At 44.0% G+C, this 22,716-nt stretch overlaps 1 protein-coding gene across 1 annotated transcript in view; it reads left to right on the plus strand.

The window, feature by feature from the left end:
• Positions 1-22,716, plus strand: part of LOC137537062 (uncharacterized) — a 56,057-nt gene that overhangs the window by 27,661 nt on the left and 5,680 nt on the right. Inside the window, exons 13-18 of the mRNA XM_068259208.1 lie at positions 3,306-4,179; positions 9,064-10,006; positions 16,244-16,333; positions 20,685-20,797; positions 20,977-21,074; positions 21,530-21,812. Of these exons, the coding sequence (XP_068115309.1) occupies positions 3,306-4,179; positions 9,064-10,006; positions 16,244-16,333; positions 20,685-20,797; positions 20,977-21,074; positions 21,530-21,812 (2,401 nt within the window). The remainder of the gene's footprint in view (positions 1-3,305; positions 4,180-9,063; positions 10,007-16,243; positions 16,334-20,684; positions 20,798-20,976; positions 21,075-21,529; positions 21,813-22,716) is intronic.

Below are 22,716 nucleotides of genomic sequence, written 5' to 3' on the forward strand. Positions count from 1 at the left end.
CGTACATTTGTACGCATGGCGGCATGGCGATACGCATGAAGCATTACGGGTTACGACTGCCCACGACACTGCGGATTTCAACAATGCTGAACACGGGTCGAGCCGGTTGCGGAAAAAAAGACGACACGCGATCACGGGTAGATACGGATGCGGCTCCAATAATCACGGCCGCATGCGGATCCGTGATTGCGGGGTATCTGAGCATCACTGATGATGGTGTGACAGATGATGAAGGGGGTGCCTGTGGGTGGGGTGAGGGATGATGGTGTGACAGATGATAAAGGGGGTGCCTGTGGGTGGGGTGATGGATGATGGTGTGGCAGATGATGGAGAGGGTGCCAGTGGGTGGGGTGAGGGATGATGGTGTGGCAGATGGGGAGGGTGCCAGTGGGTGGGGTGAGGGATGACACCTAAGGGCCTTACAGACCTCTCAGCGCTCAATCTTGGTAAACGCGGCGTTTGGTCTGTCAGTGTGAAGCGGGCATAACCCTTACATGACCACTCTAGATATTTACAAGCAGCCCTTTATTCCTAAAATGTAGGAATGTACTGTGATTTCTGCCCTTTAGGGATTAAAACCCGACTCTGCATCAACTCCGTAATTTTTTGGTGGGACTTTTGGCATGGATCCCCCTCCGGCATGCCACAGTCCAGGTGTTGGACCCCTTGAAACAACTTTTCCATCATTTTTGTGGCCAGAAAGAGTCCCTGTAGGTTTTAATTTTAATTCACCTGCCCATTGAAGTCTATGGTGGTTCGCCTGGTTTGCGCGAACTCGAACTTTTACGGACGTTAGAGTTCGGTGTCCGTAATTTGATCTTCGCGACATCTCTATTCATCTGGTGCATACCTAGATTTACTACTTTGTTTTGCAAGCACATGCAAGATGATTGGCCTGGAGCACTAAGATGTCTGTTGTCATCCATGGTTTTGTACCGGGTAGGAAACTACGTATACTCCTTTTATTCCAGCCACACCCAAGAGCGAGTGATGAGGGTTTTTCGCCTTCCTCTGGATCAACAGGGATATGTGAGGGAGCAGGCTGGTGTTGTACTTTGTTCTCTGGTTGAACTCTATGGACGTATGTCTTTTTTCAACCCAAATAACTATGTAACTATGTATAAGTGTAGACAATGTTCACCTCAGCCACACCCTCTGACATCATATTTACTCTCCCTCCATGCTAAACCTATCTGTCTCAGTAAGTACTACTGGGCAGGATAACGTAGCAGGTGCTTAACCTGCTGAGCGGTCTGGACGAGCTCAGCTCGTCCAACACCGCCAGAGGCTGCCGCTCAGGCCCTGCTGGGCCGATTTTTGTCAAATAAAAAGCAGCACACGCAGCCGGCACTTTGCCAGCCGCGTGTGCTGCCTGATCGCCGCCGCTCTGCGGCGATCCGCCGCGAGCAGCGGCGAAAGAGGGTCCCCCCAGCCGCCTGAGCCCAAAAAGTTCCGGCCAGCGCTAAGGGCTGGATCGGAGGCGGCTGACGTCAGGACGTCGGCTGACGTCGATGACGTCACTCCGCTCGTCGCTATGGCGACGAAATAAGCAAAACAAGGAAGGCCGCTCATTGCGGCCTTCCTTGTTTATTCTGGGCGCCGGAGGCGATCGGAAGATCGCCTCCGGAGCGCCCTCTAGTGGGCTTTCATGCAGCCAACTTTCAGTTGGCTGCATGAAATAGTTTTTTTTTTATTTAAAAAAAACCCTCCCGCAGCCACCCTGGCGATTTAATCAGAACGCCAGGGTGGTTAACAATAACCTCTGCAGCTCCCACCATTGCAGGGGAGGTGGGGCTAAAGGGGCCCACTGCTGTCAGCAAATGCAGAGTTAAAGCGGAATATAACCCTGCATTTCAACTTTGCTCTAAAACATTATTTACAGCATATTATATGCAACCAGCATTTTTTTTTTTTACTAGACCAGCATTGGAAGGGTTACACACAGAGCTTTATGCTGCATACACACTTGAGATAAAAGTCTTTGGAAAATGAAAGATCACAGACCAATTTTACCCCATTCCATGTAGTATGAGAGCCATACTCTACACAGTCTATTCTATGGAGCTGCACACCCCATCAGATAAAATCTTTGCAAGATGCTGCACACAAAGATGCTGTACACATTCAAAAGATCATTATCTGCAAAAGATCTCTTCCTGCAATAGATCCATTCCTGCAAAATGCATTCATAGTCTATGCGATCTGCAGATCATCATACACACCTTGTTTAATAGGCAGTCATCTGCAGATCAGATCCACCAGGATGGATTTTTAGATCTGCAGATGATTGCCAGATATGCAGATGAAGTCTGTTAAACAAGGTGTGTATGATGATCTGCAGATCTCATAGACTATGAATGCATTTTGCAGGAATGGATCTATTGCAGGAAGAGATCTTTTGCAGATAATGATCTTTTGAATGTGTACAGCATCTTTGTCTGCAGCATCTTGCAAAGATTTTATCTGATGGGGAGTTCAGCTCCATAGAATAGGCTGTGTAGGTATGGCTCTCATACTACATGGAATGGGGTAAAATTGGTCTGTGATCTTTCATTTTCCAAAGACTTTTATCTCAAGTGTGTATGCAGCATTAGAGTTCTGTGGACCCAGCTGAAGTTTAGATAGATACATTTAAGTCAACAGAATGTAACAAGTGAGGAATGTTACACACTCTTTGGCTGTCCTCCAGCTCCTGCACAGTCAGAGAGTGAGTCACATTCCACACTTGTTACATTTAAGTAAACAGAATGTATCTATCTAAACTTCAGCTGGGGAGCAGTTCTCTCCAGGAACTTTAAAGCTCTGTGTGTAACCCTTCCAATGCTGGTCTAGTAAAAAAAAATGCTGGTTGCATATAATATGCTGTAAATAATGTTTTAGAGCAAAGTTGAAATGCAGGGTTAAATTCCGCTTTAAACACAGAGAAGTGGCAGCAGAGTTACATGCTTCTCCTCTACAGTGCAGCCAATCACAGGCACCTCATGATGCCTGTCACATGATGGGAGACGCATGGTGGATTGGCTACACAGCGTGGAGCTACACAAAAGAGTAAGGAGGACCTGTCCCACCGCCGGATGCAGGTGATGTGTAATGCTCCACTGCTCACACACAGTGCCAGTAGTGGCCACAATAGCGCTTGGGTCCCTGAGGAAGCTGGGGGGGGGGGGGCTAGATGGTAACTGGGTTCCCGCCTGGCAGATCTTTCCCGGGGGCAGGTAGATTGCAGTTCTGCTTCTATAACCTAGTCTCAGCTCATTAGTGCTAACCCGTTAATAGTATTACTTTCCATCATTTTGTCTACGTAGGGTGAAGATTTAATGGTTTCTAAATTTGGAGTTAAAGAGGAAGACAGAGAAATGTATGTAAGAAGTGATCAGCCAACTGAAGAGGAGAATATAATTGTTGGGACAAATAAAGAGGAAGAAGTAGAGACATATGTGAGGAGTGATCAGCAGTCTATGGAGGAGGGTGGCATGAGGAGGACAAGTAAAGAGGAAGAGGAGACATATGTGAGGAGTGATCAGCAGTCTATGGAGGAGGGTGACCTGATGAGGACAAGTAAAGAGGAAGAAGAGACGTATGTGAGGAGTGATCAGCAGTCTATGGAGGAGGGTGACATGATGAGGACAAGTAAAGAAGAAGAAGAGACGTATGTGAGGAGTGATCAGCAGTCTATGGAGGAGGGTGACATGATGAGGACAAGTAAAGAAGAAGAAGAGACGTATGTGAGGAGTGATCAGCAGTCTATGGAGGAGGGTGACATGATGAGGACAAGTAAAGAGGAAGAAGAAGAGACATATGTGAGGAGTGATCAGCAGTCTATGGAGGAGGGTGGCATGAGGAGGACAAGTAAAGAAGAAGAAGAGACGTATGTGAGGAGTGATCAGCAGTCTATGGAGGAGGGTGACATGATGAGGACAATTAAAGAGGAAGAAGAAGAGACATATGTGAGGAGTGAACAGCAGTCTATGGAGGAGGGTGACATGATGAGGACAATTAAAGAGGAAGAAGAAGAGACATATGTGAGGAGTGAACAGCAGTCTATGGAGGAGGGTGACATGATGAGGACAATTAAAGAGGAAGAAGAAGAGACATATGTGAGGAGTGAACAGCAGTCTGCGGAGGAGGGCAAAATCCTGGCTATAGTAAAAGATGAAGAATCTTCAGATATCAGCCCAGGTAAGTGACAATCACCAGATGAAACTGAATTATAAACTTTAAACCAGGGAAGGAGGGATGACACTTTTAGGTGAAAATTAGAGGCTTTGTAATGACTTATGGTATCGTAGAATTCAGTAAATGATTCAGGATTCTCACCTTTACAGTCATTTTCCTGATTTCTACATCATAAACAATTCGTATATCTATATATTGCTGTATATTGGTATGTAGCCTCTCCCTCCTTGTGATATCACAGCCTAGGCCAGGCATGGGCAAACTCGGCCCTCTAGCTGCTACGGAACTACAAGTCCCACAATGCATTTGCCTTTATGAGTCATGACTGTGGCTGTCAGACTCCTGCTGCAATGCATTGTGGGACTTGTAGTTCCTTGACAGCTGGAGGGCCAAGTTTGCCCATGCCTGGCCTAGGCCATTTAGCAATGCAGAATTCTCCTCTCAGAGCATTCTGGGAGACCAGGCAATATTTTCACTGGCTTCGGAATTCTCAGGGAAAAAATATTCCGCAGAGATCACCTGGCAGAACTAAAGATGTGGCCGCCGGTGCTAATTTTTTAGAAAGTAAATCATGGAGAGGAAAGATTTTACAATGGGCAAACACTAAATAATTTATAAATTAATTAATAAGCAATTGTATTCATTATGTTACTTTCACTACAGTTCCTCCACTTCAGCCTACAGCTTCGAAAATCTTATGCATCCAAGCAATGTTCACCTCCCATTCATTCGCTAATAACTTTATCGCTACTTATCAAAATTAATTGATCTATATCTCGTTTTTTCCGCCACTAATTAGGCTTTCTTTAGGTAGTACATTTTGCTAAGAGCCACTTTACTGTAAATACATTTTAACAGGAAGATTAAGATAGAAATGGAAAAAAAACATTATTTCTCAGTTTTTAGCCATTATAGTTTAAAATTAATACATGCTACAGTAATTAAAACCCGTGTATTTTATGTGCCCATTTGTCCCGCTTATTACACCATTTAAATTACGTCCCTATCACAATTTATGGCGCCGATATTTTATTTAGAAATAAAGGTGCATTTTTTCAATTTGCGTCGATCACTATTTACAAGCTTATAATTTTAAAAAATGTAATAAGATACTCTCTTGACATGTATATTTAAAAAGTTCAGACCCTTAGGTAACTATTTATGTAGTTTTTTTTTTTTTAATTGTAATTTTTTTTATTATTTTTTTTAATACAAAAATGTATTTGGGTAATTTTAGTTTGGGAGGTAAATAGCCAATTTTAGATGTAAAATAATGTATTTTTTATTCAATACAGGTATGTGGGTGCAGTTTACTATTTGGCCACAAGATGGCCACATTCAAAAAGTTCCTAGATGCGAACGATGTCGCATCTAGGAACTAAAATGAAGAGAAGTTGTTTCCTGGGGGCAGAAATACCACGCTCTCTGATGAGAAAGCGTCGGTATTTCTGCCGGGGACTTGGATCGGTGAATGGGAATTATATTCCCATTCACTGATCGGGGGGGCAGCGGGAGGCAGCGGGGGCGCACCACACGGCTGCAGCACCACTGCCTATCTGGACGGATATATGCGTCCAGATATGGCGAAGTGGTTACATTTACTCTTCTTGTAAGATGTCAAAACTATACTGACTTTTATTTTGTTTAAAAATGGTGCTTCAAGGAATGATTTTTGTTACCATTAATACAAATATTACAAGTTTTTTTTTTTTTTGTAGTTGCTAAGCGACAAATCCAAAGAAAGGCCTCAGGCCAAATAAATAATTTGGCTTGGAAATGTTTTTCTCCCTTTTAATCATTAGGGATGGTCAGTGAGATGCAAATAATTTCGAGTTGATTCAGTATTATGCAAATTTTGTATGCAAATGTATGCATATTAAAAATGGACCAATCAAATTTTCCCTCAGCAGGATTTGATTAGTTCATTTTCAAGCTGCAGACATTTGCATACAAAAATTGCATGATACTGCATCAACTCGTAATTATTTGCATCTCATTGACCATGCCTGTTCATCATACAGCAAGCTCTCGTTCCAGTTTACCCGCAAACTGTTCCTTTAACTGATCACATGTACCATTAAAGGGGAGCTGAAGAGAGAGGTATATGGAGGCTGCCATGTTTATTTCCTTTTAAGCAATACCAGTTGCCTGGCAGCCCTGCTGATCCTCTTCCTCTAATACTATTAGCCATAGCCCCTGAACAAGCATGCAGCATATCAGGTGTTTCAGACTTTAAAGTTAGATCTGACAAGACTAGCTGCATGCTTGTTTCTGGTGTTATTCAGATACTACTGCAGAGAAATAGACCAGCAGGGCTGCCAGGCAACTGGTATTGATTAAAAGGAAATAAATATGGCAGCCTCCGTATACCTCTTACTTCAGTTCCCCTTTAAAGCATATACACCTTGTGATGTTCTGTGGTTTCGCTCGTATTGGGAGAGGAGATCATAGCATCAAGGGTCACAATATACCAGCCAGTGAGTCTTTTTAGGGTTAAAATAAAACAATGCAGCTTTATTGTCAGTCAAAACAATGTCCAGAACAGAAACAGAAATACACCACACTGGGTATTCAGCAATCACACTGCAGGCACAGCACTCTGCTTCTGTGCCAACCCTGACCTCGGGTTATCTTTGGGGTTACTGCATATCACCCCTGTTTACTCTCAACAGCCACACCGGCTCTTCAGTGACACTCTGCCATGGGCCTAATGGCAGCCCTGGGCCACTCACCTTTTCCAGGCTTCTCCTGGATTACAAATACTGGAGGCCCACACCCTCCAGCACTTCAGCTCAGCAGCGTCCCTGCTGCCCCAGGCCTAGCAGCCCTCTCGGCTGCTCAGCCTTTCAGGAGCCTTCTTACTCCACACACAGCCCACTGCATACTGACAGCTGCAGCTACTTATGCAAACCATGCAGGTGAGCCAATTAACCCCCTCTCTGCCAGACTCAGGCCTGGACTTGGAGGCGTGGCGTGGCGTGCAAGGCCCACCCTTCTCCCAACACATGCCAGTCCAAATCTCAAATGAATTTGCACAATATTGTTGTTGCTAACGTGCAACGTGACACTATCCAGGACCTTTTCATCCAAATTCAAACCAGAAACGGGCAGACATTTGCTCTTTACAACCTGTGCGAGAAATTTTACTATAAATAATCTTTCATGATTTCTCTAGGTGACAGTTTACCTCTTGGCTCTCTGCTGTCTTGTGCAGAGGGGAGGGTGAGCAAAAGCTCCACTACAGTTCATTGAGGGGAAGACAATTGGGAAGATTTGCCAACTCAGCAGGCTATGGAATAGGAAGGATCTGAAATCAGAGGACAGCTGTGCAAATGCTAGATTATCAACTGAAACTATCATGACTAGTCATTCAGGAAGAAGAAAGTCTAGCATCTAGTGACATTGTAAGGTCCGCCCCCATCTGGACTCTACCTTCACCTCATGGGAGCTCCCACTGCCTGGGCTTCCATTGGCTGGGTGTCATATAACAAGTGGGGCCACCACAATCCTCTCCCATTAGTATGGTCACAGCCAAACCTGCTATGGTGGGTGGGCCCCTGTATCAGAGAGAGAGAGGAGGGGTTCTCACAGCCCAGTATTTGTCAGATGCACCTCTGACAAATACGTATTTCTCTTATTGCACACATTAGGCTTGGTTCATTAAAAAGCAATGTGCCTGTCATCACGAGTTAATGTAAGAAGCGGGAGGTCATTTGAATGAATGCACATTACGTGCTGTCCTGGTAGCATAGCATACACTCTGTAGTAACGGCCGATACTTGTCAGTCCCGTGCGATTGTGACGTAGCATGACCGCGATACATCACTAGCGCTGCTGTTACTACAATAATGAATGTATCGCGGTCACGCTACATCACTATCGCTCGGGACTGACAAGTATTGGCTACTACATCAATTAATGTGTTGTGGTCACGCTACATCACTATCGCTCGGGACTGACAAGTATTGGCTACTACATTAATTAATGTATCGCGGTCACGCTACATCACTATCGCTCGGGACTGACAAGTATTGGCTACTACATTAATTAATGTATTGCGGTCACGCTACAGCACCATCGCTCGGGACTGACAAGTATCGGCTACTACATTAATTAATGTATTGCGGTCATGCTACATCACCATCGCTCGGGACTGACAAGTATCGGCTACTACATTAATTAATGTATTGCGGTCATGCTACATCACCATCGCTCGGGACTGACAAGTATCGGCTACTACATTAATTAACGTAGTAGAAGCCGCGTTGGGGATGTGTCACCGTCACACTACGTCACTATCGCTCGGGACTAACAAGTATTGGCAGTTGCTACAGGACCGCATGTAGCGTGCGCTCATTGCGCTACTTACATTAACTTGCGCTGACAGGCACGTTCCTTTCTAATGAATCAAGACCAATATTGTCTATTAGATTACAAATCTGTTTGTGTATTTTATTAATTATTGTATTTGTTTATTGCTCACCCTATGAGCAGACACAGACAGACTGGTGGCAAGTTAACTTGTTAATCCGTATTTAGAGAGTTTAGCCTGTCTTCATTCCCCTTCATCTGGGACTAATCGCCACTGTAATTTGATCGCTCAGCTGTGTCAGCTGACTGCCTCGGCAGAGCAGTTAATTTGTAAACATGGGGTGTTAATACGATGTCTGCTTCTGTGAAAGCAGGAAATAGAGACACTGCAGATTTATTGCAGGATTGGTACCAGCTGTAGCAAAGAAATGATTTTCTTTAAAAGTTATTATGCTGCTGCTTATCTTTTAGAGCAGAGAGGAAGTTCTGAGATCTGGTCCGCTTTAAGCCCCGTCTTTCCCTATCACCAGAATGTGGAAAATGAACATATTAGTAATAATAAGATTTCTCCAACAGATGGACACGATGCTGGGAACCCCTCGGAGGGACGCTCTGATAAAACAAAAAATAAAGGGGTCACACAACATCCTCCAGCAGGAAACTCCGTTGGAAATCGCAGACTTCACCATGAAAATAAATCAAAAAAGTGTGAGAAATATTCTAGTGATGAAGGAAAGCTGACGACACATGAGGGGCGTCACACAGACAATCGTCCTTTTTCATGCTCAGAGTGTGGCCAAGGTTTCAATTCCAAAGCAGAACTCACCAGACACCAGAGAATTCACACTGGTGAGCGCCCCTTTTCATGTTCAGAGTGTGGGAAAGCTTTCATTCAGAAAAGTCACCTTCTTGCACACCAGAAGAATCACACTGGTGAGCGTCCTTTTTCCTGTTCAGAGTGTGGGAAGACTTTCATTTGGAAAAGCCACTTTGTCACGCACCAGAGAATTCACACAGGTGATTGGCCTTGTTACTGTTCAGAGTGTGGGAAAGGTTTCATTTCTGAAGCGGAGCTCCTCAAACACCAACGAAGTCACACTGGCGAGCGTCCTTTTTTATGTTTAGAGTGTGGGAAAGGTTTCATTAGAAAAAGTAACCTTCTTACACACCAGAGAAGTCACACGGGCGATCACAGTTTTTCCTGTTCAGAGTGTAGGAAAGGTTTTGTTTCAAGAGGAAAGTTTCTGAGACACCAGAGAATTCACACTGGGGAACGCCCCTTTTCATGTCCAGAGTGTGGGAAAGCTTTCATTTGTAAAGGTAACCTCTTTACCCACCTGAGAAGACACACAGGCGAGTATCCTTATTTCTGTTCAGAGTGTGGAAAGGGTTTTTTCTCAAAACCAGAGCTCCTCATCCATCAAAGAACACATACTGGCGAGCGTCCCTTCTCTTGTTCACAGTGTGGAAAAGGTTTTATTAGTTCAAGAAATCTCTTTCGACATGAGAAGTTGCATAAGTGAACGTACGTCTTCATGTTCAGAATGTGGGAAAGATTTTACCTGCAAATAAATTCTATAGAGTGCCTGGTATCTGGTGCAGAGTGTGGGAAAACTTTTTTTTTCTTGCCAAAGAAGTTACTCAAATGAACTCTTGTTTTAGTTCATATGCTGAAGTGAGATAAACTCCCTAAACTGAAATTGAAGTATGTACTAGTCCTAAGTACATAAAAGAACATTTGAAAGCAGTAAGTAATCGAGCAAAAATGTTAATTAATAATGCAAAAAGTAGCACAAGTTTGCACGGCTCTGTTAATTGGCAAATGTAATCATTGCTGACCAGGAGAGCTCTCTGCCTGGTTACTTCACTCTGCATCTCCACCCTCGTCTGCTGAAGTGACTCGGAAATTGCCATGGTGAGGTTACTATTCACCAGAGGAGGGAGGGGGAGCAGAATGAAGAGATCAGGCAGAGCACTCTCCTGTCCAGCAATTATTACATTTGCTGATTAGCAGAGCACTGCAAACTTGTGCTGTTCTCTGCATTGTAAATAAAAGTTTTGCATGCAGGGAATGCTTTTAAATATTTTATGTAACTAGTAGCAGGTTCTTAAATTTTAGTTGGGGGAGTTAAACTCCACTAAATAAAGAGCACCTTATATACACAACAGGCATTAGGCATTAAAAGATATACTTTCTTTGTGTGTTCTATTCTTTTTTTCAGAGTTTAAAAATCGGACTAATGTGTAAAATGCAAACATGATCGCAGTGCTCCAGAAAACCCGAAATAGTACCCAGCAAGCTCATGGTTATCCAGAACTCCTAGGAGTGTGTTATGGTGGGCATACACGGTGCGTTTCTTTCTTATCAATCAAGCTGCTGATGGGCTCGATTGATAATATATCCAACAGGTCCGATCACGAATGGATCGATTCCCCCACTCGCGGACAATGGCAGGGAATCGAGCGGAAGATAAGCGGCGCCGGCGGGGACGAGTGGTAATCGATTCGGGCGCACGAGCGGACGCGCGGGGACGCGGCGGGAGTCGATCCGGTGGCTAATCGAGCCACCGGATCGCACCGTGTATGCCCACCATAAGGAGCTGAGACCAAAAAAAAGCCTTCTTACTAAAATGTTATGCAAATTTTGCAAAACAGAAATGTACTTTCTTAAAACAGAAGGTTTTTGCTATTATTTAAGTTGGAGTGAGTATATGAGGTGTCCCACAATGCTTCACTGCTGAATATGAAAAGCATCCCTTTGATGTCGCTGAATGCTAAACACACCTCCAGAACTGCTGGAATTAGAGATGAGCGTAATGACGTAATTACGATTTCGCATAATTAGTGTAATTACGATTATGGCCGTAAGTACATAATTGTAATGAAGAAGGATTTCGCGAAATTTCGCGTAAGCGTAATTTTCGCATTGCAGTGGGTATTACGAAATTAATGCGTATGGCCATGCTCCCAAGCGGAAAAGTTGACGCATGGATCAATGTTAGGTAGCCGCCGACTTTAAGGGTTAATAGCAAAGCCCCCTTAAATGCTAAGAGCCTCAAATTTGGAGAATATATTAAGGAGATCAGAAGGAATAAGAGGAACATTTTTTTTTTTTCAAAAAGACCTTATAGTTTTTCAGAAAATCGATGTTAAAGTTTCAAAGGAAAAATGTATACATTTAAAAACCCGCCGACTTTAACGGTTAATAGCAAAGCCTGCTTAAAGTTTAGGAACACCAAATTCCCAGGGTATATTAAGGGGATCAGTGGGAATAAGAGGAAAAACATTTTTTTTAAAAAGACCTTATAGTTTTTGAGAAAATCGATTTTTAAGTTTCAAGGGGAAAAATGTCTTTCAAATGCGGAAAATGTCAGTTTTTTTGCACAGGTAATAATAGTGTATTATTTTCATAGATTCCTCCAAGTGGGAAGAGTTTTACTTACTTCGTTCTGAGTGTGAGAAATATAAAAAAAACGATGTGGGGTCCCCCCTCCCAGACCTCTTTAACCCCTTGTCCCCCATGCAGGCTGGGATAGCCAGAATGCGGAGCACCGGCCGCGTGGGGCTCCGCACCCTGACTATACCAGCCCGCATGGTCCATGGATTGGGGGGTCTCAGAAGGGGAGGGGCAGCCAAGCTTTCCCCTCCCCCTCCGAGCCCTTGTCCAATCCAAGGACAAGGGGCTCTTCTCCACCTCCGATGGGCGCGATTTCCTGGGGGGGGGGGGGTTCATGGTGGCATCTGGGAGTCCCCTTTAAAAAGGGGTCCCCCAGATGCCCACCCCCCCTCCCAGGAGAAATGAGTATAGGGGTACTTGTACCCCTTACCCATTTCCTTTAAGAGTTAAAAGTAAATAAACACACAAACACTTAGAAAAAGTATTTTAATTGAACAAAAAACATAACCACGAAAAAAGTCCTTTAATATTCTTAATTAACCATTAATACTTACCTGTCCCTTTAAATAAATGATCCCTCGCAATAGCCTCGGAAATGTTCTATCAGTTACAATGTAACAAAGTTATTACAATGTAACAACTTTGTTACATTGTAACTACGCTGCACCCGACGTCACTCGCCGCTCAGCCGCCGCATACACTTACGCGTCCGTGCAGGACGCTAAGTCCCCGCCGGCTCCCGCTGTCCACCCCGCCCACATCTGTCACCCACATGTGGGTGACATGTGGGAGAGGCGGGGAGGGCAGCGGGAGCCGGCGGGGACTTAGCGTCCTGCACGGACCCGACAGAGCTCTGAGCTATATAGCTCAGAGCTCTCTAAGCATCTTTGAATTTGGGCTCCAAGGAGCCCCATTGATCCTTAGCAGACCAATGGGGTTCTTTCTGATTTGAAGGAACCCCATTGGTCTGCTAAGGACCAATGGGGCTCCTTGGAGCCCAAATTCAAAGATGCTTAGAGAGCTCTGAGCTATATAGCTCAGAGCTCTGTCGGGCCCTTGCAGGACGCTAAGTCCCGCCGGCTCCCGCTGCCCTCCCCGCCTCTCCCACATGTCACCCACATGTGGGTGACATGTGGGTGACAGATGTGGGCGGGGTGGACAGCGGGAGCCGGCGGGGACTTAGCGTCCTGCAAGGACGCGTAAGTGTATGCGGCGGCTGAGCGGCGAGTGACGTCGAGTGCGGCGTAGTTACAATGTAACAAAGTTGTTACATTGTAATAACTTTGTTACATTGTAACTGATAGAACATTTCCGAGGCTATTGCGAGGGATCATTTATTTAAACGGACAGGTAAGTATTAATGGTTAATTAAGAATATTAAAGGACTTTTTTCGTGGTTATGTTTTTTGTTCAATTAAAATACTTTTTCTAAGTGTTTGTGTGTTTATTTACTTTTAACTCTTAAAGGAAATGGGTAAGGGGTACAAGTACCCCTATACTCATTTCTCCTGGGAGGGGGGGTGGGCATCTTCGGGACCCCTTTTTAAAGTGGTCTAACACCCAGCATTTCAACTTTGCTTTAAAAGATTGCTTACAGCTTATAAACTATTATGCCAGATTTTTTTTTTAGCAGAAATTCACTGAATGGATTAAACATGACATTTTAGTGCTGCATTTAGCTAGAAATGCTCCTCGTGCTTGCTTGTTTAGTTACAAATGTATCTATCTACAATGTAACAAACAAACACTGCTCTGAGAGAACAAAGAGGGCTTCCCCGGCAGGCTTTTCAAAGGTCTATTTGTATTACAAATAAAGATACATTTTGTAACTAAAGATAAGAACGGATGCGGATTCCTAGTTAAATCCAACACTAAAATGTCATGTTTAACCCATTCAGTGAATTTCTGCTTAAAAAAAAATCTGGCATAATAGTTTGTAAGCTGTAAGCAATCTTGTAAAGCAAAGTTGTAATGCTGGGTGTTAAACCGCTTTAAAGGGGACTCCCAGATGCCACCATGAACCCCCCCAGGAAATCGCGGCCTCCACCTCCACCGCCCATCGGAGGTGGAGAAGAGCCCCTTGTCCTTGGATTGGACAAGGGCTCGGAGGGGGAGGGGAAAGCTTGGCTGCCCCTCCCCTTCCGAGACCCCCCAATCCATGGACCATGCGGGCTGGTATAGTCAGGGTGCGGAGCCCCACGCGGCCGGTGCTCCGCATTCTGGCTATCCCAGCCTGCATGGGGACAAGGGGTTAAAGAGGTCTGGGAGGGGGGACCCCACGTCGTTTTTTTTAATATTTCCTACACTCAGAACGAAGTAAGTAAAACTCTTCCCACTTGGGGGAATCTATGAAAATAATACACTATTATTACCTGTGCAAAAAAAACGGACATTTTCCACATTTGAAAGACATTTTTTCCCTTGAAACTTAAAAATCGATTTTCTCAAAAACTATAATGTCTTTTTGAAAAAAAAATGTTTCCTCTTATTCCCACTGATCCTCTTAATATACCCTGGGAATTTGGTGTTCCTAAACTTTAAGCAGGCTTTGCTATTAACCGTTAAAGTCGTCGGGTTTTTAAATGTATACATTTTTCCTTTGAAACTTTAACATCGATTTTCTGAAAAACTATAAGGTCTTTTTGAAAAAAAAATTTTTTCCTCTTATTCCTTCTGATCTCCTTAATATATTCTCCAAATTTGAGGCTCTTAGCATTTAAGGGGGCTTTGCTATTAACCCTTAAAGTCGGCAGCTTTTTTATATTATACGGGAGCGTTATGGTTTAATGCGAAATTACGGTATGAACGAAACGCTAAATTACGCGTTGAAAATTACGCTTACGGTATTTTCAATTACGATTTTAATGGCAATTACGCTACCGTAATTTAAAAAGGACCATAGAGCCACATTAATCCATGCCGTGCACTGGTGAGGACCCTCCAATTCCAAACAGTCTGTATGCATGTTGGATTATTGTCTCTACAATTAACAAGCTTGACACATCATTGCATTCCAGCGGTTCTGGAGTTGTGTTTAGCTATCAGGGACAATAAAGGATGATTTGCACATTCAGTGATGCATTATGGGACACCTCAGAGCTCACTCCAACTTGAATAATTACAAATACCTTGTGTTTTAAGAAGGCAAACTTTTGTATTGCTTTGGGAATGTGAAATTGTACTTAAAGGGGGTCTCCAGGTAGTGTTAGTAAAATGGGCCGTCTTACCTAACCGTATTTGTCATTTATGTTCATTAAGAATGGTGGAACCTATAGAAGATATTAGGTGCCCACCTAAAAAGTTACCTCTAAATTTGTTTTGCTTTGGAAGATGTGTTCTCACCGCTATGGAATGATTTCCTCAATTCTAAAGTGTAAATGTGAGATTGGTTTGTTTTGATTTGTTGCTTCTGTTGTATGAAAATAAAAGACCAGATCTGTGTTTACCTTCTGTGCCTGAGTGATGTCATTGCTCCGCTGTGCACTCTGGGAGATAATCCCACCAATCCCTTCACGGAAGAGGCCACAGTGGTCCTGATTGGTTCTCACATGCTCCACCCCCAATATCAAGCCTCTCCCATGTCTGCCAAATTTGATGTCATGTTTTAGTGAAAGCAGACAGACCAATACGGTGACTAAAGTTATTCTGTAGCTGCCACAAGGAGCGCTAGTCAACAGAACAGAAATATATACTAAAGCACTTTTTTTTCAATCATTCAAATGGAACATTTATTACTCATCACATCAATTCATAATGCCTATATTTGTATAGCGCTTTTCTTTTTGCAGACTCAAAGCGCTTGGGAGGCAGCCACTAGAGCACACTCCCTGGACAGTAGCAGTGTTAGGGAGTCTTGCCCAAGAACTCCTTACTGAATAGGTGCTGGCTTACTGAATAGGAAGATTTGAACCCAGGTCTTCTGTGTCAGAGGCAGAGCCCTTAACCAGCACACACTCCAGCCGCTGGGTTATGGGATATGCATTTGGTCCAGAGTTATAGTGCAGAAGTTAGATACAGTGCTTACCTCAGTGGTGGGAAGCTTTTGGATAAGCCTCCCACATCCTCCTCGCCCCACCGATCCAGCACTCGGTCCCTCTGAACATTTTCGACAAGGCCTTCTATAATGAGTTTCCGCGGCCACCCTGCACAGGCGTATTGATGGCCAATGCCTCTGCAGTAGTACAGAGGAGAAAGCCATGCGCGAGTACCTCCGTGCTGTTATGCAGGTATGGGCGTTTCCATACTTGGATGGGAATGCGGTTGTGAAGAAGTGGAGGGTCCCAGCGAGCAGCAGTGGTCTTCAAAAGGATCGGAAAAGCCTGTAGATTATCCAGAAGCTTTTGGGTTTTTTCCCCACAGGTGTAATGTAGAACTGTCCATGTTGGCCTCTGAGGAAGTGGCTGGAAGACCACAGAACGTGCATCAGGCAGCAATTACCAAGCTTCCTTTGTAAATGATATGCTCAATATTCTGTGATGTACAATTTATGATGACATTTAAACTCTAACTTTCTATGTAATCTTTTTAATAGGATATATCTCAATTTTAATGTGGATTGAACTTTGTAATAATACAAGTTTGTGATACCTATATAGTCCCTTTATAACTCTAGATAAGGGAATGGTACTATTGCCTAGGGTCTGAAAACAAAATCCAGGTTTCCCTGTAGCATTTGTAAGCTCAATAGGCCGCTATACTGAATGCATATGGATGCAGAGGAGTCCTCCTGGTGGCTGACGCTCCGCCCACCTCACAGCAGTTTTGTGAATCATCACATCTTCAGAGATCTTAGCAGCAGGTTGTATTGTGTAGGGAGAAACGTATTGCGTACCTATGAGCGCATGCTCTTATTATTGGTGTAATTGCCTTCTTAAAACAGAAGGAAATTTGCAATAATTCAGTTATAAGTGAACATTTGTGGTTACCCACAATGCCCTACTGAATATGCAAATTATCCCTTTTCGCCCTTGTGAAGCCAAGCAAGCATTCAGAACCGCTGGTTTATAGCAAGCCTATAGCTTTAAGTTTTACACAGCCATATCAAACCCACATGTAGACAGCCTGTTTCGGACTTTTGGTCCTCATCAGTACATGGCAGGGATTGATAAGGCTGTATGAAATAGGGCTTGGACGAGAACAACAGAGTAACCAAGCAGCTCAGGGTGACCCAAACTACTAGGAATGTATAGGGGGATAAAAGGTTTGATATGGCTGTGTAAAACTTAAAGCTATAGGCTTGCTATAAACCAGCGGATCTGGATGCTTGCTTGGCTTCACAAGGGCGAAAAGGGATAATTTTCATATTCAGTAGGGCATTGTGGGTAACCACAAATGTTCACTTATAACTGAATTATTGCAAATTTCCTTCTGTTTTAAGAAGGCAAATTACACCAAGCTTTGCTTTTTTAGTAGGAGGGCTTTTTGGTTCCTTTTATCCCCCTATACATTCCTAGTAGTTTGGGTCACCCTGAGCTGCTTGGTTGCTCTTATTAAGGGTACATTACTATAGAGGATCCTTTTTCCTGTGTTCAAAGCTCTAAAACAATAGTATACGTGTAGTCAAAGAACAAAAAGTGTTGATTAAATTCTGTTGCAATCACATCATCAAACAATGAATTGTACTTACCTGTGGAGCAGCCAGAAGAAGCCACAGGGGCTGTGTGTTTCTATAATGCAAGCATCTAGCGGGGGAAGGGGCTGAAAATTCCACTTCATGCTGGCTGCATTCCTCTAGTGGTCCACATGCCTCTCCTTCATCCCTTCCTGCAGAGTTGTGAGCGATGCATAAAATACGTTTTCATTCCATATATAAATGCTGTAGATCTCTAAGGCTGTGTTCCCACTTGAGCTGAAAACTGACATTTTTGGCCATTTTCCGTTCATAGCAAAACTTACAGTGAATGGATCCAGCCTGACCACAGCGGACCATGGGTGGGGATACTACACTGTTTGCTCACGCTGACATGTCCGGCGGCAGATATGAACCAAGCCTACTGCTCTGAGCTGCATGTGTTTGTTTAGCTACATCAGAGTGTAATTAGCCTCACCAGTAGCTGTGACTCACAGCAAGGCAGCTCTGCCTCTACAGGAAATGACTGTGGCTCCCTAAGGTCTTGTTCACACCTAGGGCGTTTTCGCCTTTTTTAAGCGCCTGTGATTGCCCTAAAAGCGCTTGTGCAATGATTCCCTATCAGAGTGTTCACATCTGAGCAGTTCAATTCCGATCCGCTCACCAAAGTGCTGCCTGTACCATTTTTGGGGGCGATTTGCCTCAATGGAAGGTATAGGGAAATCACGCTTGAAAAAGCGCTTTGTATAGCGATTTCCCCAGCGCTTTAAAGAATAAATACTTTGTATTTATTCTTTTCCGGGTCAAAGAGTTCACTTCCGGACTTGCATCAGGAAGTGAAAAAACAAATCGCTCTGCAAAAGTACTTTACAAAAAATCGTAGTGCGTAGGGAAGCACCGGGAGGCGCGAAAAAAGTCACTCACAAAATTGCAAAACCAAGCCTAAAAGTTAATCCAGTTAAAACGTCAGGTTTTTTTTTTTTTTAGGAATTCCATAAATTGTAATTACATTTTCCCCTAAAGATGATCATACTGTGCCTAATCTTTTAGAGCAGAGAGGAAGTTCTGAGTTTAGATCCACTTGCTTGTACACCCTCGGTTAGTGTCACCCGTCAGATCCGAGCGCGATCCCGCCGCAGGGCAATACTGTGCGTAATAAGCATGGTACCCGGGTTGCTCTTGTGTAACAGAGCGACACTTACTGTCTGCCTAGGGATGAGAGGAGGGACAACGGCACTGCACACAATGAAATGGTGGACGGAGTAAGAAAAGGAACAATATACTGGCATGAGATGATCTGGCGGATCTGTTGGCAACGTATTGGGTCTGCTCCACACACTAGCTTGTTGGCTGAGACAGCCCCTAATGGCCGATTGGGATGAGTATCCTCTGTGTACAGGGCTTTATAGCTAATGTAAAACAAAAATAAGAAAGGTGAGATAAGTGAAGACAAAACACTTTTGAATCAAAAATCCATTGTGTAAAAAGATGCATGTGGAAGGAATTTTCAAGAATGCATATATAATTTTATCATTAACTGTTTTTTTTGTTTGTTATTGTTTTGTTTTTTTCATATGGCCGGGACTGCTCATGCGCAGTCGTGAACTTTTTGGGGCTTACAGTGGAAGGGACTGGACAGACATTGAGGGAGCAGGGGGCTTGAGGAAGCCCCAGGTAAGTATATTGCCTTTTGACCCATTCATCTCAAGGTCCATTTTCAGCTACACAATAATATGAAAAGGTTTTCATTAAAATTTTTACAAAGTTAAAATTGGCATATTTGCTTATAGCTAGTGGTGATAATGAAGACAGGGAAGTGACATAGAGAGATAGGCCAAGAAAGAATAATTGCGAGAGATGAATGGTAACAAAGGGAGGCAGCAGCTGGGGGAGAGTGAGGGGGAGAAAGAGACAGATGTGGAAGGAAAGAGAGAGAATGCTTTGAGGAAAAAATGTGTTGGAGAGGCAGAGGCTGTGGCGAGAGAGCGTGAGGTGGAGATGGAAGAGAAACAGAGGAGGAAAGATGGCTGGCCTGGAACTGCAGGAGAGGCAGGTGGTGGAGAGAAATGTCACAAAGAGTCAGTGAAAAGAGAGTGAGGAGGAGAATAGAGACAAAGAGAGGTTGGAGGAAAGGGAGGGAAAGGTGGTGGAGAGATGCAGAGAGAGAGGTAGGTGGAGGGGGGATATGGAGTGGCAAAGGTGGAAGAGAAAGATCTGACAGAGAGAGAAGAGAGATGTCAGAATGAGATGATGGAGAAGAACGAGGAAGAGTGTATGCTGCTGGAGGAAGCTGCGGGTAAGTATTAATTTTTCTAATTTCTTCAGCTCTGGGTTACTTTAAGCGATGTGATTTAAAAAAAAAAAAAAACCATAGGCATAGCAATACATCAAATCACTAGTGCTTGAAAAGCGTTTGTAGTGTGAGCCAGCCCTGGTTCACACTACAAATTGCAATTGCGATTTTGTAAAGCGATTTTTAAAGAAATGTACGTTTTTGCACATTCCTTTAGGAAAAATCACTAAAAATGGTAAAAAACGCTGTTGTGAGAGCGCCCTTATAGGGTAACACTGCTCTAGTGCTTAGCCAATTTCTGGCGATTGGAAAACAGAGTACAATCGTTCAGTGTGAACCAGCCCTTAGGCCTCTTTCACATCTATCAATGCGTGCAGGAGCCGTTTCCTGCACGTGTTATATGCCCTGCGGCGTGTCATCGGGAATCTGCGGTGTGCCGCAATCAGCGGCGGTAGCTATTAATTGAACTGGATGGAAAACGCCAGCTCCCGGCGGATCGACGCTCCTGGGTGCGTCGTACCGCAACGCACCGAACCGCAGCATCGGGTGTGAAAGGTAAAATGAAAGACCATGGACTTACATTTTACCTTGGTTAACACAAAGAACTGCCTTTTCGTTACAACGCAGTAAAGGGCTCTGGTGTGAAAGAGCCCTTAGAAAGGTTTGAGGTGGGGGGGGGGAGACAAAGGTTGCAAATCGAGAGCTGAGATAGAGAAGTTCATTTATGTGGGAAAAGCCTGTATGGAGAACTTTGCCAAAATCAATTGCTGCAGACTGCAGTTCCTCTGTGTTCCACCAGATGGTGATCAAGAAGGGGGCGGGACTTACAAACAGGAAGTTCTGGGTGAGAGGTGAAGTAGGAGGAAGCAGAGAAAGGCCATTATTGGAACTGGCAGCAAAGGCTATTAAGCCACAGGGCAATATATTGGGAATTCCTGATCCTCTATAAGGAGTCAGGATATCACCATCTATTTTTCTGTAGAAGAGTGGCAGTATTTCGAAAGAGACAAGGACATCATGTTGGAGCATCAGCCGCCCCTCACATCACCAGGTAAGAGGAGACTTTCACTTCTTGTATTATTATTATTATTATTATTATTTAGTATTTATATAGAGGAGACTTTCACTTCTTGTAAAGGAGAGAGCAGTACAGAGGGTCCACCTAGATCCCCCATCATCTGATAATTACATAGAGACAATGTAATCAGTCAGTGTGTGTGTTTCCTACAGATGGATCCAGTAACAGAAACCCTCCAGAGAGACGTACAGGTCCTCTTTACTCCCAGGATTGTCCACAGGAAGATCACACAAACTGTCTCCATTATCAGGTAGGTGGACGTAAAGGTCAACATAAAGAAAATACTTTACCATTATATTCCATGTTATTGCTTCAGTTTATTAGCACTGATAGGTTAAAGGTAACCTTAAGTCAGATAAAAATAAATGAGTTTTACTCACCTGGGGCTTCCCTCAGCCCCCTGCAGCTGATCGGTGCCCACGTAGAGTCGCTCCGATCCACCTGGCCTTCCTTGCCGCAATAGCAGTATAGGGGGTGCTATTGTAGCTGGGAACACGAAGAATCACTCGCATTCCCAGCCTGACGGCCAGTGACGGCGAAACCGGAAGTAGCCGCCGGCGTGTCCAGGAGGATCAGAGCGAGGCTGCTAGGGCACCAATCAGCTGCAGGGGGCTGAGGGAAGCCCCAGGTGAGTAAAACTCATTTTTTTTATCTGACTTAAGGTCACCTTTAAGGGTGCTATAATTTTTCTTTCTGTGGATTTAGGGTGAAGATTTGATTGTTTTGAAAGTTGAGGTAAAAGAGGAAGATGAAGAAGAGACATATGTGATTAGTGATCAGCAGTCTATGGAGGAGGGCGAAATCATGAGGACAGTCAAAGAGGAGGACGAGGAGAGCTCTATGAGTGACGATCAGCTGTCCACGGAGGACAATGACATCTTAGTAATAGTAAAAGAGGAAGATGAAGAGACCTATGATCAGCAATCTGTGGAGGAGGGTGAAATCCTGGCTATAGTGAAAGATGAAGAATCTTCTTCTATCAGCCCAGGTAAGTGGCAATCACCAGAGGAAACTGAATGATAAACTTGAAACCAGGGAAGGAGGGATGGCACTTTTAGGTGAAAATTAGAGGCCCTGCAGTGACATATGCAGTGGGTTGCAAAAGTATTCGGCCCCCTTGAAGGTTTCCACATTTTGTCATATTACTGCCACAAACATGAATCAATCATGAGAAGTGGAATGAAAATCATACATGATTCCAAACATTTTTTACAAATAAATAACTGCAAAGTGGTATGTGCATAATTATTCAGCCCCCTTTGATCTGAGTGCAGTCAGTTGCCTATATACAGTACATTGCCTGATGAGTGCTAATGACTAAATAGAGTGCATCTGTGTGTAATCTAATGTCAGTACAAATACAGCTGCTCTGTGAGGGCCTCAGGTTGTCTAAGAGAATATTGGGAGCAACAACACCATGAAGTCCAAAGAAGACACCAGACAGGTCAGGGATCAAGTTATTGAGAAATTTAAAGCAGGCTTAGGCTACAAAAAGATTTCCAAAGCCTTGAACATCCCACGGAGCACTGTTCAAGCGATCCTTCAGAAATGGAAGGCGTATGGCACAACTGTAAACCTACCAAGACAAGGTCATCCACCTAAACTCACAGGCCGAACAAGGAGAGTGCTGATCAGAAATGCAGTCAAGAGGCCCATGGTGACTCTGGACGAGCTGCAGAGATCTACAGCTCAGGTGGGAGACTCTGTCCATAGGACAACTATTAGTCATGCACTGTACAAAGTTGGCCTTTATGGAAGAGTGGCAAGAAGAAAGCCTTTGTTAAGAGAAAGCATAAGAAGGGCCATTTGCAGTTTGCCACAAGCCATGTGGGGGACACAGCAACCATGTGGAAGAATGTGCTCTGGTCAGATGAGACCAAAATGGAACTTTT

Source organism: Hyperolius riggenbachi, chromosome 10 (genome assembly GCF_040937935.1).
Source record: "Hyperolius riggenbachi isolate aHypRig1 chromosome 10, aHypRig1.pri, whole genome shotgun sequence".
Lineage (NCBI taxonomy): Eukaryota > Metazoa > Chordata > Amphibia > Anura > Hyperoliidae > Hyperolius > Hyperolius riggenbachi.